General features: G+C 37.8%; 1 protein-coding gene and 1 non-coding gene across 2 annotated transcripts in view; one reads left to right on the top strand and one right to left on the bottom strand.

Annotated features, from left to right (window-relative positions):
• The window catches only part of TXNDC16 (thioredoxin domain containing 16), a 92,823-nt gene that overhangs the window by 43,488 nt on the left and 31,035 nt on the right, over positions 1 to 18,300 (bottom strand). The window contains exons 7-10 of the mRNA XM_061430076.1: positions 16,025 to 16,146; positions 11,151 to 11,241; positions 5,475 to 5,625; positions 361 to 527 (exon numbers count right to left, since the gene is read on the bottom strand). Coding sequence (XP_061286060.1) covers positions 361 to 527; positions 5,475 to 5,625; positions 11,151 to 11,241; positions 16,025 to 16,146 — 531 coding nt within the window. The remainder of the gene's footprint in view (positions 1 to 360; positions 528 to 5,474; positions 5,626 to 11,150; positions 11,242 to 16,024; positions 16,147 to 18,300) is intronic.
• LOC133256344 (U6 spliceosomal RNA) lies at positions 15,470 to 15,576 on the top strand. Its single transcript, XR_009739208.1, has one exon. It is a non-coding gene; the product is annotated as a U6 spliceosomal RNA (small nuclear RNA).

Below are 18,300 nucleotides of genomic sequence, written 5' to 3'. Positions count from 1 at the left end.
AAATGTTATATGTTGCCAATCTCAGGAATAATATCCAGGAGGTCAATCTAAAATTGAACTGAAAATTTTATACTAAAAATGTTTATGAAAAAAGATTACAATTTAGTGAGTCTGAGAAATTTTTCATGTAAATACAGACCAGGTTTTCTATACTCTATCTTAATCTACAACTTCATTTAGTAAAGTTTAAAGGTCTAAATATTAATCAAGCTGATAATTAAAGACTTCAACTCAGCAACTGGCTCTAACTATATTAGAATCTATTAGAGATTTGAATTTATTTACCAGTGAACACATTACCAAGAAAAATACTAGTGTCCTGCTAAAGAGAGAACAGTTACTATTCCATGTTTAAAATACCTTAACAAAAGTAGAACTCCAGCTTTTCCCAGAAGACGCCAAGCAACCCATTCTGCAGTTGTTCTATCAGCTTCATAAGTAGCTTGTTGACCAACAATAAAAACCAGTGGTAATCCTAGTTGTAGATGAACAGTTGAAACTTGTGTAGGATCTCCAGCAACTTCAGTCTTCATTTAGAAAAAGAACAAAACGTCTTCACTATGTGATAATAATGTTCCAACATTTGGATTTAAACCCTGCTAATAATAAGTGAAAAAACAAGTCTGTGAAATAAATCCACAATTTACAAAAACGGTCTCATGGTTTTCTAAGTTTCATGCTCCCATGAACCTATATAATTTAAACTAACAAATTCTACAAGTAGTTATACAGATACTTACAACCAAAAAGAATAAGGATATCATAGAGAAACCAAAAAAAGCAATAAATAAAACTGTGGTGCTGCTGAATAAAGAGAAAGAGATTTGAAACAAAAACGAAACACATAACAAATTCTTCCATATAAGAATTTAACATATATAATGACATCTTACAGAACAATGAGGAACATCTGAGCTGACAGCAGCTTGAACACACATCTAACTTCACTCCTTTCAGAAATCCCAGGACAACTTCAGCAGTAGGATTTTTCAAAACAGATGAACATACACACATGAAGAAGGGAAAAGAGTAAAGGCAGCAAAGTCTTAGAAGCTAGAGAACAACAAAATCCTAAGCCGTGAGAGGAAAGGGTAAGAAACAATTTCACTTTAACTGCAGAATCCTAAAACTGCTCAGGAACTGTCAGTGCCTGGAGCCTCTGGAACAGGGAAAGAAGGAGCAGAAGGGGAATGATGGAAAGAAGGCTCTAGAGTAAGAAAGAATAGACAAAACCTTTGGAGAAGCAGTTAGATCTCTAGATCCTCTTCCCTCACTCCATGAGCTTAGGCAACTACCCCTGCATCACACCAGAAGAAATCTGGGGGGACTGCAGGAACAGCTGAGTGTGAATACCATGCTCAAAGCAGAGGGACTGAGCAACCAAATGCTGAGACTCATTCTGTCCCCTCCCCACTCAGTTTCTGGTAGCTAGAAGCTAGACTTCTGTATTTCAGCAGAAAACTGGAAGATCTTTCTCTGGGGATCTTGAACAACAACAAGTTAAAGCCTAAAGCTACTGACATTGTGGTTCACCAAAACGCTGCCCAGGTCCAACCACCCTATGGAGCTCAAAGTTAACAAGTCTGATCCATAGTCTCAGAATTTCCAGCCAACTTCTTCAGTTTCATATTCTAAATCATGAACAAGGAGTAATAAGCATTTGAGGAAAGCCTCTAACATGAAAGACCAGAACAAACAGAAAAACAAGTAACATGGAGGAAACAGATTATTCAGGAAGAAGAAAGGTTCAGAAAACCACCACCGATAAGCTCAAAAAGATGAGAAGATACTATATCCACAAAAAATGAAAACTAAAGTTGAATAAATCTGCCAGAAAGTATGGCAAAGACAGCTGGAAAATAGAAAAGATAATAAAATTGAGGGACTAGTTCAAGAGACTCAACATTCAAACAGGAGTCCCAGAAAGAGAGAAGGGAGAAAACAGAAGAGAATAAAACATCACTGAAATAAACACAGAAATTTCCCACAACTAAAGGAGCACGAGCTGCCAGATTGAAAGAGCCCACTGAGTAAAACCAGCATAGGGGATAAAAGCAGATATGCAGAAAGATGCTTTCTTGCAAATTGTCTAATAATAGAAAATCATTTTTCTAATCCTTAAAGTTTCCAGAGAGAAATCTGTATTTAGCTACAGTAGACATAATTCTAAAATGACTCCCAAAATTCCTGGTGTACACATTTTGTATAATCCTAATTCCTTGAGCGGGGGTGGTACTCACAGCATAGTCATTCCCTTGATTAGATTATACCATGTAAGACTGTCACAGCACAATGGAGCAAGATTGTCTGCTGGCTTTGAAGGAGAAACTTCCAATGTTTTTTGAGAGGGCCACGTGGCCAGAATCTGAGAACAGACCATAGGAGCTAAGAACAACACCAGCCATAAGCTAGTGAGAAGGTAGAAACCTCAGCCTCACAACCACACAGAACTGAATTGTCAAGACCTGGATGGGTATAACAGCCTGAAGGAACAGAAAAGCCTGGTTTCTTCTTTGAGTATCTGGAGAACCATAAGCAATTCAATATTAAAAAGTAAAAACGGGAACAGACAAGTAAGGCTGGAGAATTGGCAAAGGACCAGATCATTAAAAACCATGTATATCCTCCTAAGAAAGTAGGCCTTCATTCTGTAAATAATTGAAGCCATTTAGGAACTGCAAAAATTACCAGAACAAGATCATATATGTGTGTTTAAAATACATTACTATGCAAGCAACAGGGAGTATGAACTTAAAGAGAGGGAAATATAGGAATATAGACCAGGTCAATTCTTATTACTAAAGTAGTACACAAGAGAGAGGAAGATAATAAAATTGAGGGACTAGTTCAAGAGACTCAACATTCAAACCTGGATTGTTTGAACCTGGATTAAAGCACTGGCTGTTAGAATGAAGAATTCGAGAAGATATTTCAGATCTAAAATCAGATGCAGAGAGATGCAGGAATTGAGAATGATTTTCTAGGCTTCTGCCATGAGTGACTGGACAGTAAATTAACCAAGATAATGGAGCAAGAACAGATGGTAAAAGACAACACGTTAATGTCAGACACATAGAGCTTAGGAGAGAGACATCTAATTAGTAGTTAAATATAAGGGACAGGAACTTCAAAGAAAAATCTGACCTGAAAATTCAGATTTAAAAATTAAGAGTAGTTAACGCCATAGAAACAGATTGAGGGTGTGTTCTGAGCCTCTATCATTGTGTATGTAGCAAAGCACCCCAAAACTTAATGGCTTAAAATAAAAGAATCATTTCTGTTGTCCATATGTCTACAAACTCATCTCTGGCCCACGTTGCATTTGTGGGGCATTTTGACTGGAGGGTGAAGGTTCCACTTTAAAAATGGCTCATTTACTAGTTAGCAAGCTATTGTTGACCAGTATGAGCTCAGTCAGAGCTGTGGGCTGCTGCTGCTGCTGCTGCTAAGTCGCATCAGTCGTGTCCGACTCTGTGCGACCCCATAGACAGCAGCCCACCAGGCTCCCCCGTCCCTGGGATTCTCCAGGCAAGAACACTGGAGTGGGTTGCCATTTCCTTCTCCAATGCATGAAAGTGAAAAGTGAAAGTGAAGTCACTCAGTCGTGTCTGACTCTTAGCAACCCCATGGACCTAGCCCACCAGGCTCTTCCGTCCATGGGATTTTCCAGACAAGAGTACTGGAGTAGGGTGCCATCACCTTCTCCGGAGCTGTGGGCTAGGGGCCTCAATTTCTTTTCACATGATTTATCCTCAGGCTTAATGTCACAGCAAAGTTGCTGGGTTTCGACAATGAGCCTGTCATGATAATAAGATGCAGCTGTGCTATGTATCTACAACAGTTAAATGTCCAGGAACCCTATCTGCTTAACACACAAACACACATTCTCCAACCTGCATCTATTTTCATATGTTTAGAAGTGAAACAATGCATATAATTGCAATGATCATGCATCCGAAGTTTATCAAAAACTCTGAATCCCAGCTTCCATTTTTATTAATGTTTATAGATAATGTTGACTGGTGAGTAGACAAATCCTGAGAATTCTTAATATCCCAACACTGGAAGAAAAGGAAATGAGGATGGAGAGAAATGATGAAGAATTTTACAATGAACTTTTGAGGGCTTTGTGGGGAAGTGGAAGATCAAACCAAAATCAGAGGATCTTTTCCCAAAGGACCTAAGATAAATATTTCCCTCTCCCATGTGAACAGAAAGGAAAAAGACCTATATACTGTTTTGTTTTTTCTTAGTTGCTTGAAGTCAAAATCTAACCAAATAACAACTGACCAGAATAAAGAACTCAGGAATGAAGCCAGTAGAACTGGGACTGATGAGCTCTGAATCTATTTAAATATGAAAGCAGGGCTATAGAACACAATATAAATATTATAACCTTTACAATGTAAAATAACACAAAACAAAAATCTGGAGGGTAAAGAGAAACTGAGATGGAAATAAATATATGAAGTTAATATTCTCATCTTTTACACCAAGGAGTAAATCAATATTATCTAAAATGAAAACAAGCAGTTTTCTTAAAATAATAATTTTCACTTCTCAGTGTTTTCCATAATCATTTCAACATTTAAGACAGTATTTCCTAAACAGCCTTCTAATGATGAAACAATTTCTCAAAAGTTCCATAATTCCTCTAGTTTCTTATCAGTTTCTTTTTCTTCTAGTAAATTCAAATAAGGTTAAATCTGATGCTTCTTACCATAAAGCAGCTCATGCAATATGCGCCCATGAATCCATTCATCCCTCTATCTGTGTGTATCTATGTGGATGCAGAGATGACTGGTTGCAGCTAACAGTTCATTTCTGAATGACGGGAATTGGTGGCTTTAAAATTTTTCATTTTTTATACTTTGCTGTACTGTTTGAATTATTTATAGCACATATGCACAACTTTTATGTAAAAAGGATATGATGAGTGAGAAGGCCTATTGAAGGTTTTACATATGCTCAGGACAACCCTTTAAACTTCCAGAGAGAAGTCAGTTGATCAGCTACTGAGTCTAAGAGTCTTTCAGTCTGACACTAAGGAAAGTGAGACACCAAAAATTCTATAATGCAAATATTTATAAACTTTTAAAACAGGAATCAAAACATTCACAGAAGAGGTCTTTTCTTAGCCCATGATGTAATCTTTGTGATCTTAGAACGGTCACAGTTCATTATAACTACCACAGAATAATTCCACAGTTTATTATAACTATCATTATAATTACACAATGCTATATTGGGTTGTTCAAAACAACAACACTTCAAGGCATTAAAATACCATTTTATGAATACACAGTTTATCCTCTAATCTACCTGTAATAAGGTACTACTCCTAAATCTGCCTACATGAAATAAATACGTTCAAGGGGAAAAGATATAGCTCATTTAAGTTAAATGCATATCTATGAATCAAAACAATAAATTTTACATACGAATTATCTAACATATTTAAATAAGACACATACCAGCAGAGGTGCTTCCATTGTCTTAATAAATCGATGAATGTTCAGTGTAGTCAGTGACTGTTTCATCAGTATTCTCCTACATGGCTGGGTCAAGTCCAAGACTTGTTTACAGTAAAAAAAGTAGAGATGTGGATATTCTATATCCTCAGGGCTGCAAATTAAAAATGAGGGACAGACCAACTTGAAGTTCAATGTGTGATTCTTCTACTATGCAGAAAGACATAATAAATCTCTTTGTCCTAAGTCTCATGCTATTGGATTACTGTTTTGGTAAAAGCCTAAAACAGTATAACAAAATTAAGTGGACCAAAGCAAAAAAAGAGAATAAAAGGAATTTTTGAGATGTATAAACAATTTTTTTTCCTGAACAGTTTCATATGGTAACTTTTAAATTAGGTTAGAGACAGGTCTACACAATTATTTTTAAATAAAAGACTGTCACCTTGAGGACAATGAGATTACCTTAAAACATAGTTTCTTTTCTACAGCTATGCTAAATAAAGCTTTGTAACACAAATCTCCTAGGTTTAATTTAAACCCAAATCTGTTTTGAATAAACTTCAGCCAAAACATGCCTTAAGATAGACACCATGTGACACTTTGTGAGAGTTAGTGAGTTTGTGTCTGAAATATTAGAAAACCCAGCAAATGCGGCTTATAATTTGAGTTTTGGCATTCCCTTCAAAATGAAAATTCAAAGATAAACTTATAGTAAGTAAGGTTTGCCAAAATTAAAATAACATTTTATAAATCTCCATATGGCATTAGTACAGTCTGGCAAAATACTGCAAATTTTTATTTCTACAATGTTATTTTAATTATTGACACATGTTTCAACTGAGCGCCAAGATTCACTGACTTTAAATTTCATTACAAAGCAATATCTAATAGATTCAATGAATAAAGAAATGATCACTCAAAGATTACTTAATGCCTACTATGTTAGGCCCTGTGCTAAATATAAAAGACTAAGATGAATAAGATATTTCAAATCCTTGAGGGGTAAGGGCTAAAGGACATATATTTAGTTAAAAAAAAACACACAAAAACGTGGTTCATAAGTACTATAACATACAGGGTGCTATGAGAAACAAAGAAACATTTCATTCTGCTCAAGCCAGGGAAGAGAAGGAAGCAAAGGGAAAGGAAGATCATCATAGAGATTAAAAACAGTAAGAGAATGACTTCTCCAAGAAGATAAGACTAAGGAGTATTTCAGACAACAGGAACAATATAGCCAAGGCCCCAATCAAAGTACATAACTTTTTGGAGGGAAACCATAAACAGTCACATATTACTGAATGGGAAGTGTTGAGAGCAAGATGACCCAGCTAGGCTGGACTACATACCATAATTTATGAAATAATAAAATTATGTTAGAAAGTTATCTAATCAGAGATCATCTGGTTGTAGGTAACAGAAACCAAAAAAGTGGGGGTAGGAGGAACTTACTAGTTTAGAAGGGTATCTCACAGAATACAAGGAAAATTCAAGTAATTAGATCAGAGAACAAATGCACAGATCTGAACAGCAAGAGTTCAGGGTCCTTCATTTTGCATTAACACTTTTTAGCTCCCCACTCTTTCTGCTTTACTTCTACATGGGCAAAACATTCAGTAAGTGCCGGGAGCCGGCATATTGCATATTGAGTGCATATTGCATATTGAGTGCAGCACTTTCCACAGCATCATCTTTCAGGATCTGGAATAGCTCAACTGGAATTCTATCACTGCCGGGAGCCAGCGTGAGGAACTCCGCCCATGACAAAGGTCATGAGGAAGGAGGCTCGGCACACGCAAAGGTGGGATCGAGCCTCAGGAGTCCTCCATCTACCCCCAAAACCAGAGTCTGCCTACTTTCTGCTTTGTGCTTTCACCTACACCTCTGACTTTACGGGGGGCTGTCCCCCACTACCTCTCTGAAAAGAGTTAGCTTACAGCTCCAGTTAATAATTCCTGGGTGTGACAGTGTTTCAACCTACAAATTCCTTTGGAAATCCTCTAGCCTGCCTGAATAGGTTTTTCTAGCCACATGTGATTGTTCAGAGCCTCCCAACTGTGAGAGGCAGGAGATGTTCTAAACTGTCTAAACACAGATTCTTTTGAGTAGTTAAAAGATTGATTAGAAATTGTATTGGTGAAGGGATTTTCACTTGTTGGGCCAATGTTTGCTGCTAAGTTTCCATATCCCTTACCTGCTGTGTCCCTGGCAGTGTATTGATTAATATAATTGGTGTAAGTAGTAGCTTTAATGTTTGTAACCTGGGACCCTTGAGTTAATTCTTTTTCTTGTTATAGCCCACCACACCTTTGCTCTGTAGGAATGCAACTTTATCTAATGCTTTTTGGAGGCTGGCGCCTGACTTTAGAATAATCACCTTTAGAAAAAAATAAGTTTCTTAAAATGTTAACAGGCCTCTGGGCCAGAAGATGATGCAAATCACCTAAGCTTTTGCATATGATAAGTTTGCAGGAAGAAAGCCTGGCTTACTGCAGGACTCTACCCCTTTCCCCATCATCCTCTATGCATAACTTAAGGTATAAAAACTACTGTGGAAAATAAAGTGCGGGCCTTGTTCACTGAAACTTGGTCTCCCCATGTCGTTCTTTCTCTTACCTTCTGGCTGAATTATTCAGCCTCTTTTCTTCACTGAATTTTCCTACTGAGCTATCCTTATTTCAGCCTCTCTTCTTCACTGAATTTCTTCGCTGAGCTATCCTTATTTCACCACTCTTTATATCCTTAATAAACGTTTAATTAAGCAGTTGTTTCCTGATCCTCGCCAACGCCGTCCCCGCTTCGAATTCCCTGGATCAGCCGGGGCTGGTCCCCGGCAAGTAAGCAAGACAGTTAAAGTGCTGTATAATCCAGTTTCTCCCATGTTCAATTCCAAGTTCCTAGAAGAAGATATCTCTTTTGCTCAGGTAAGCCCATGGATTGGTTGACTCTAGGTCAGGTGGCCACCTCTAACTTAACAGACTGTGATAAGTATGAAGTAGGGGTAACACCCTTCTTGGCCTATACACAGATACTTTAAGAAGGGAATATGGGGAGGTAGCAGAAAGTACATGTGTCTCTACAGAATGCTACCTCTTTTACTACCCATCATATATACCCTTTTCTTTTCTTACCATTAAAAAAAAATTGTTATTGGAGTTTTGTTGACTTACAATGTTGTGTTAGTTTCAGGTGTACAGCAAAGTGTATCAGTTATACATAAACATACATCCTCTTCTTTTCTCACATAGGTCATTCCAGAGCACACATACCCTTCTTAACCATTTCAAACATACTCAGGTCCAACATAACTATTAATATACAAGATTATCCAAAGTTATTACCCTGCAAGAAGAACAGTACCTAGAACACAGACAGCATTCAATAGATAATTGTTGAATGAGAGAATGAACAAAGCAAAGAAGAAATTAAAAAAACAGATGGAAGAAAACATACATTCATCTCTCCTCCATTAAGTGGTGGGGCTTCCCTGGTGGCTCAGATGGTAAAGAATCTGCCTGCAATGCAGGAGACCTAGGTTCGATCACTGGGTTGGGAAGATTCCTGGAGAAAGGAATGGTAACCTATTCCAGTATTCTTGTCTGGGAAAACCCATGGGCAGAGGAGCCAGCAGGCTACAGTCCATGGGTTCACAAAGATTTGGAAATGACTTAGCGACTAACACTTCTCCTCCATTAGGTGACAACTCAAAGTCAGTTAACTACTTCATCTAGAAGTGATGTCATATGCTTAGTTGCTCAGCCGTGTCCGAGTCTTTGTGAACCCATGGACTGTAGCCCACCAAGCTCCTCTGTTCATGAGGATTCTTCAGGCAAGAATACTGGAGTGGGTTGCCATACTCTCCTCCAGAGGATCTTCCCAACCCAGGAATTGAACCAAGGTCTCCCGCATTGCAGGCAAATTCTTTACCATCTGAGCCACTGACTACATATTCTGAATCCACAGTCCTTCCTTACCACATCGGGGCCAAGTATGACTCCTCACCACTTTGTTAGCCATGAATAAACCTCTCCAATGTGTCATATACTAACAAATTTATGAAAAACAGAATAACTGTGTTTTTAATTCTCATTTTAAAAATGGAGACAAGCAAAAATCTTTCCAGAACACTACCATGTTTAGTCATTGATCATCATATAGTCTGCTCTTGCTGAACAGATTTGTAAGACAAATGAGAGGACCCATACCTTGCCAGTAAATATCCAACCCTCTATATTTGAAGCATGTCACTGTTATTAGCAATTATTCATTAGCAGAAAAATAAAGAAGATGATAACAGAAGAGAAAGTACAAACAATCCTCAGAGAAACTGTGGGGCTACCCCAGAATCACCATGGGACTGAGAACAGCCGGGTTCCCCCATCCCACGATGGAAATCTGGCAGTCTACTCTGGCAGTAGCAAAGAGGCTGTCTAAACTACTGCTCATTGTATCTTGAGATGCAGTGACTACATATCATAGAGCTTTATACTGCCAGCATGTTTCTCAAATTGTTAAGAATATTAATTCTTATACAAATAGTAAACATGCATCGAAGTTTTCTTTAACTCAATGAGGGAACCAGCAGAATGGCAATTGAATACAAAGAAGAGGGGAAAAGGAATGTTGGTTGATATTGTACAGAGCAATAAATTTTCTTTGCAAGTACTTCATTCTTTGCCTATGCACTCCCAACAACCCCCCGCCCCCAAAATCATTTCACTTTATCAGTAATCTATGCACTAACATCCAAATTTACCAAACTGTAAAATATCTGGGATTTAATTGTGTATGGTTTAACAAATAGTCACTATTTTCTGAGCGGTGAGCAAGAGGACTCATTAAAAACTCTTGCATGGTTTTAAAAGGGTCACACAATCACCCTTTTGCCTTGCTTTGGATTAATTTTCTTGAATAATATCTTGAAGCCAAACTTAAAAGTCATTCAAATGCACTGGTGTTCCTATATACTAAATGGAAGAAAAACTTTACCCCTAGGTTGCCCAGCCAAAAAGAGTCCAAAGAAGGTCTCTACCTACAACTATAAGCTAGAAACTAGACAAGAAAATTAAACATTTAGAAAACATCTGTTCAAAATTGTACTCAAATATATTTAAGATTTTTCTGGTATAGTAACTGATGGAACTCTCAAAGAATCTCTAGAGCTTAGTCATAAAAGCTGTTATTTGATCCCCTAGCTGATTACTGGGGTAGATATATTTCTAAACACATGACCACTCAAGGGATCACATCTGTGGCTTATCCATATTGTCTTGGTTCACCTTAGTTTAACATCACTTCTGTATCTTCAAGCTCATTTTAGTACAGCCCTTGTGGGTCAGCTGGTAAAGAAACTGCCTGCAATGCAGGAGACCTGGGTTCAATCCCTGGGTTGGGAAGATCCCCTGGAGAAGGGAAAGGCTACCCACTTCAGTATTCTGGCCTGGAGAAGTCCATGGACTGTATAGTCCATGGGGTCGCAAAGTGTCGGACACAACTGAGAAACTTTCACTTTCACATGATAGTAATGAAGAAGATTTCAGGTTTCATTTATATATTCACATCTGCTTGCGATTCCTGTCAGATTAGTCCATGCTGTGAGAGTACGACAGAAATGGTGAAAACGTAATGTGAGATAGGTGAAACTTAAAATAGTTTACTTATGTGTCTTATACATACCCAATACTTTCCAAAACGGCAATTTCCGTGGTTAAGACAAATTGGTATGTGGTCCCATATACAAAAGCAGCTTCCATGACAGCTCTGTGCTCTAAAAAAGAGAGGGGAGGTGAGAGGGAGGAGAGGTTAGTTTGTGTGATTCTATTTGAATACTTTCCTACACCCTTTTATGCTCTACTATGTTTAAAGAAAAATCTTTTGTAGGGATCCCAGTTGGGAAAATGCAGGCAGTTAAAGAAGTTATAAAAAGTCTGTTCTAGTCAAGTCAAGGTAAGAGCAGAACTAAGAGGGAGTTAAAAATGAGTTATACTTGAAGATATACAACAAATATGTGATATTTTTTTCCCAGTAGTAGAGCAGAGAGTATGAATTCACCACACAACTTTTATATGTTATATTTTATATATGAATATGTCTGTATGCTATTTATGGCTTATTTTTTTAATCAAACTTATTCTTATCTAAAAAGAGACAATTCTATAAGGTATATTTTTAAAATTAACAGTTCCTCTACCCTTGACCCCATTTCCAATTTCCAAGGGACAACTACTTCCAACTTTCTCACTCTTTCTTTAGGTATTTACCTCCAAATCCCTAAATGACACTCTTACACTCTTATTTCCTGTTTATTTGTGTGTGTTAGTATTGTCTACTGACTTCCCACTATGAAAGATGATAAATAGCTCTCTTTTCTGAAACCTCATTCCACAAATGTACACAATTCTATCCCCTCAATTTGCCCAATATAGTTCTAGTTTTTATTAGATCAATAGTCAGTTTTCATATTGTTCAGTTCAGTTCAGTCGCTCAGTCGTGTCTGACTCTTTGTGACTCCATGGATTGCAGCACACCAGGCTTCCCTGTCCATCACCAACTCCTGGAGCTTGCTCAAAATCATGTCCATCGAGTCGGTGATGCCATCCAATGATCTCATCCTCTGTCGTCCCCTTCTCCTCCTGCCTTCAATCTTTCCCAGCAGCAAGGTCTTTTCCAATGAGTTAGTTCTTCACATCAAGTGGCCAAAGTATTGGAGTTTCAGCTTCAGCATCAGTCCTTCCAATGAGTATTCAGGACTGATTTCCTTTAGGACTGACTGGTTGGATTTCCTTGCAGACCAAGGGACTTGCAAGAGTCTTCTCCAACACCACAGTTCAAAAATATCAATTCTTTGGCACTCAGCTTTCTTTATAGTCCAACTCACATCCATACATGACTACTGGAAAAAACTATAGCTTTGACTAGACAGACCTTTGTCAGCAAAGTAACGCTTTCTAATATGCTATCTAGGTTGGTCATAGTTTTTCTTCCAAGGAGCAAGCGTCTTTGAATTTCATGGCTGCAGTCACCATCTGCAGTGATTTTGGAGCCCCAAAAAATAAAGTTTCTCACTGTTTCCACTGTTTCCCCATCTATTTGCAATGAAGTGGTGGGACCAGATGCCATGATCTTCATTTTTCAAATGTTCTCTCCTCTTTCACTTTCATCATGAGGCCCTTTAGTTCTTCCTCGCTTCTGCCATAAGGATGGTGTCATCTGCTGGGATTCAGTGAACCCTTGTAATTTGGAGGCTCAAATCCCTCAGTTCGGGGAAATTTTCTTAAAGCATTCCTTTGACAACTTCTTCATTTCCATATCTTATTTTCCCTTTTTTTTCTCACTGCCATTTCCAGGTAGTTATCTTCCCCTCCCTGACCTAATCTTCTATCACTGGAATCACATTTCATCAGATTATTCCACTCACCACTCTGCCTTGTTGGAGTCATCTACTACCCCACCCAGGGTTAATCCCCTCATCTCATGAAAAATTTAGCTTCTGTCACACTGTCAGGCTCTCCTTGCAAAATCCTAGCCTTTCAGTCCTTGGTCTTATCTGGAAACTCCAGTGATTTCTCTTCAGCCCTGCCTTAACCACTCAGAGCCACTGTCCCACTTCAGGCTTGTAATCATCAATCTGCAAATCCTCCAAATTTTCAATGTCTAGCACTTCCCCCCAAAAATAAACGCACACACACACACACACCCTTCCATCTCTGGGTCACTCATCTAGTACATAACCTTAACCTTCCTGAATTTACAGTCTTACCATTTTCACTGTTCTTCACCCACCTCAGGTCCTCTCATCCCTCCTAGTCCAGCTTAAATTCCATGGTCAGTCTTTATAATCACTCACCCACCTGTCTAGCCAAAACACAGTCCAAGTTAAATCAAACAATTTGCCCATTCTGCACTTACACCCATAAAAATGAATATGACTGGGGGAAGAAAACAAGAACCTGCCAGCATAACCACGCCCATGGTCTCACTTCAGATTACTGACATCAACTACCACTGCTGCGTAACAGCCATTCTTTGTTTTCAGGCCTTCTAAAACAACTGGTTCATCTCTTCTTTCCTCACACTATCTGATCACTTTATTTCTATTTCATTAAGAAAATGAATCAATTAAGTAAAACCAAAAGTTCCCAGCATCGTATGTATCTGCCCCCTTAACTAAATTGAAGCCAATATTCTGTCTTCTCTCCTAATACCATAGGTGAATTTTCCACTCTCCCAGCAAAGAGCCACCCCTTCCCCCATTCACTAGATTTCATCTACCCTAGTCTACTCAAAGATGTTGTTCCAATAATTTTTCCTTCCTTTTTCTCCATAATGTATTTTCCTTTTTCCACAAGATCTTTCGTGTCAACATACAAATACGCTTCTTAAAAAATTCATCACACAACCCCACATACTGCTCCAGCCACTGCCTCGTATCCTCCTTCCCTTAATAGCAAAATCTTGTATGAGACTCCATAGTCACAGTCTCCAGTTGCTCTCTGCCTATTCTCTTATACCCTAGTCAGGCGTTTATCCCTACCACTCTACAAAAACCATGTATATCAAGGGCATGGGTAACTTCATATTGCTAAGCATAATGGCCAACTGGTAGTTCTTATCCTAATTAATCTTTCAGCATCCTTTGATACAATTGCTACTATCTCTTCACTAAAACTCTATCTTCACTTCATTACACACAGGTCATTCCTTCCACCTCCTCCACTGACCTGTGAATGATGAAGTATCTAATGAGTTCAGTCTCTTTTCCATCTAGCCTCACTCCCTTCATGGTCTCCTCTGGTCTCACAACTTTATGTCATAAATGTATATCCCTAGTCTGTATTCCACCATCAAATGCAGACTAGTAATATCCAACTACAACTACCTTGTTGATATCTCTACTTGCCTGTCTAACAGGTATTTCACAAGTATGGTGTCCGAAAGTTGATTCCAGAGCTTTCTTCTCCAAACTATTTCCAGTATGCCCCACCTTAGTTATTAGCAATTTCACCATTCAGGGAGGGAACTCGGGCCAAAATCCTAGAGCCTTGTCTCTGCTATCTCTCTCAATCTATATCCAATATGTCAGAAAATTCAGTACCTCTTACAATTTTAGCAAACTACTGCTAAAATTCGAATGTATTTCCACTGCCACTGCTGCTGATACCCTGGTCCAAACCACCCACCACCATCTCCTGCCTGCATTATTGTGATAACTTCCTGATTTTCTCCCTTATTCTACTATTGCTCCTTCTACTCTATTCCAAACCCAGAAGCCAGACTGATCCTGTTAAAATATAAATCATGGATTTCTGGCTCCACTATGGAAGTGTAAGTCCCTGTATAGTTCATTCCTCTTACTGACTTTAATTACAGACTGTGGACAAAATACAATAACCTGAGGGGCCCTGAAAAGGAAACAATTAATAGGCTGATTGTGGGGTATTATTTTACATGTACATTAAGTTTAAACTATGTAGCCATCAAGCTTTATGTCTGTAAAAACAGAATTTTCCAATAAATGATTTTATTTCATAGAGCATATACAATTTTAAATGTTTTTAACAACATTTTATACTAACATGTCCAAGTTATAACCATTAACATAAAAATCATGAAAGCATAATTACTATTTGTTTATAAAACATTTATAAATTTCTTTATGACAAAATTACCTATTAAGGCTAAGGTGATGTCAAAACTTTTTAAAAGTCAAGAAAAATATGTCATAAACAGCAAACACCAAAATAAAAATGGAAGCCAAGTCAGTCAACAACATTTACCAAATACTATAAACTACTGAATACTAAATCAGGTACCATGAGGACTGTTAGGAAATAAAAACAGTAATAGCAGACACAGAGCACCTACTATATGACAGCAACCTTTTTATTTTTTCAAATTCACTTGGTTCTCACAATAACACTAAGAAGTCAGCACAATTATTTTCACCATCTTAGTGACCAAGAAACAGGTTAAATAAATCAGTTGTCCAAGGTCATGTGCTTGCTTTGGCAGCTCAGACACTAAAATTAGAATGATACAGAGAAGATTAACATGGTCCCTGCACAAGGATGACACACAAATGTGTGAAGCATTCTGTATTTTTTGGGCTTCCCAGGTGGCGCTAATGGTAAGGAACCCGCCTGCCAATGCAAGAGACATGGAAGACATGGGTTCGATCCCTGGGTTGGGAAGATTCCCTGAAGGAGAGAATGGCAACCCACTCCAGTATTCTTGCCTGGAGAATTCCATGGACAGAGAAGCCTGGCGGCCTACAGTCCATGGGGTCACAAAGAGCTAGACATGACTGAAGCAACTGAGCATGCCAAGGTCATACTGTAAGTAGGTGGTGGAACAGGGAGTCTAACCTAGGTGTCTGGCTCCAGAGTTCTTATTCAATCATTATACTATGCTGCATACTTGAAGAAAGAAAATGTAATGGTAAAAGATCCTTTAAATTTATTTTAAAACATTAAGATGGTAGTTAAAATACATTGTGTTAAGTCCTTCAACATAGATGCACAGCAAAGATTAAAGCAAAAGTCGATGAATACCTGGTGTTCCAATGGCTCTGACATATGAGAATGCAATGTTTCTTTTCCCTTTTAGAGCATTTTCTATGTTCTGAAGGTCTCCCAGGGTGGTAATATATTTTACTTCATTAAAAAGAAGAGCACTAAAAAAAAAAAAAGAAGAAGAGCACTGAAACAAACATATATAACTGGTAGAAAAATCTGATAGGCACTTAGTTATTTAATACATATTTTGAGTAAGTTAAAGAACCTAATCAAAAAAGAAATTTAATCTTCTGAACAAACTCTCAGTAGTAAGAACCTAAGAATTTCAATACTGAATTAAAATCACTCTCGAAATCATTATTCTGTCACTGAGAACATCAACCAGGGACAGTTATGAGAAATAACTGCTTATCCTCTATCACAACTACCTCAATATAAACTATACTTACTAACATTCTCTTCTGGCCAAATAATCCCTTACAAACCTCTCAGCCATAGACACGTTTGAGCTCTTCACACGTCTAAACTAAAGCCTTCTTTCCATTGCCTGTAAGGCCCTGCATGGCCTACATCTTGCCTACTTCTCCAACATCATTTTGTTCTACCATTCCTCATGTCTACCCTACTTTAGGCAACACCTCAGGGTCTTTGCACACACCATTCTCTTTGCAGAAAGCTATTCCCTCTGCTCCTTCTCATATATACCGCCTCAGCTTAAAAATCATTGACTTAGAGAAGCCTCTCTTGTATAAGTAGGTCTGCATCATTTTCCTCTTCAATTTCATAATATTTGCTCCTTTGTAGTTCTTATCACAATTTATAATTATTCATATATATTTTTTTACTTGTTTATCCCTGCCTCTCTCATTAAACTGTTACCTTCTTGAGGCGAGGACTTTGTCTATTTTGTCAGTATTTCCATAATAACTTAGAATAGAACCTGGCACATTTAATGTATAGATCAGAATAACTGATCACATTAGTTCATTGAAAAGAATCTCCTTTTAAAAACTTCTACTTCTATATAAATTCTCTGTGACTAACAACAAATTCCACTTAATCTCTACATGCATATCTCTGTCTGTATGCGTATTTTTGTTAAGCTAGACTTTATGAATTTTGAAAGTTGTTCCGAGTCCACTTACTTAGTAAGCAAAAATGTTAGTCACTCAGTCATGTCCAACTCTTTGTGACCCCATGGACTACAGCCTGCCAGGTTCCTGTGTCCACGGAATTCTCCAGGCAAGAATATTGGAGTGGGTAGCCACTCCCTTCTTCAGGGGAGCTTCCCGTTGAGGGATTGAACCTCATTGCAGGTGGATTTTTTACTGTCTGAGCTACCAAGGAAGCCCAAGGTTCATTCCAATAAATTAGTCAATCATAGTTTCCTCTTATTGAAAAACATAGCACTTTCCATTAATATAACAATTCTCAAATTTTCTGGTCTCAGAATCTCTTTAGACCCTTAAAAATTACTGAGCTCTTCAATGGGTTTGCATTTATGTAGGTTTCATCTATCAATAGTTGCCAAAACAGAAATTAAAACAGCAATTTAAAATGTTAATTCTTTAAAAAATAAAAATAAACACCATTGCACATTAACACTTTTTATTAAAAATAACTAAAATTTTCAAAATGAAAGAAAAGTCTAATAAAAAGAGTGGCATTACTTTACACTTTTGTAAATCTCTGTAACACTGAACTAAATAGAAGACAGGTAGATTCTCATATTTGCTTCTTTGTTCAGTCTGTTGTGACACCACACACACGTCATCTTTAGAAAGTGCATTCATAAAAAAATGAAAGTGAAAAAGGCAAACATCTCAATATTATAAAAATATCATAACTTCAGGGGCACCCTAAAATGGCTGCCCTAAGTTACACTGCTTAAATATTTACCTACACATTACAGATTTCTTCCACTTTTTAAAAGAAATGTGAAACTTAAATTTCTGTAATTCCCAGGGCTCTTGTTCTATTTTTAAAAGAAATATTTACTGAGAAGTACTCACTATTTCCTAGATATTTTCACACGTTTTCATTTAAATCTTCAGGTGGCACTAGTGGTAAAGAACCCACCTGCCAATGCAGAAGATGTCAGAAATGCAGGTTAGATCCCTGGGTGGGGAAGATCCCCTGGAGGAGGGCATGACAACCCACTCCAATATTCTTGCTTGGAGAATCCCATGGACAGAGGAACCTGGCAGGCTATGGTCCACAGGGTCACAAAGAGTCAGACATGACTGAAGTGACTTAGCACATTTCTTTTTTTTTTTTCTTTTTATTTATTTTTTTAATTTTATTTTATTTTT

The sequence above is a fragment of the Bos javanicus genome, chromosome 10 (genome assembly GCF_032452875.1).
Source record: "Bos javanicus breed banteng chromosome 10, ARS-OSU_banteng_1.0, whole genome shotgun sequence".
Classification (NCBI taxonomy): Eukaryota; Metazoa; Chordata; class Mammalia; order Artiodactyla; family Bovidae; genus Bos; species Bos javanicus.
The sequence above is the reverse complement of the archived record's forward strand: the minus strand, read 5'-3'. Positions and strand labels throughout refer to the sequence as shown.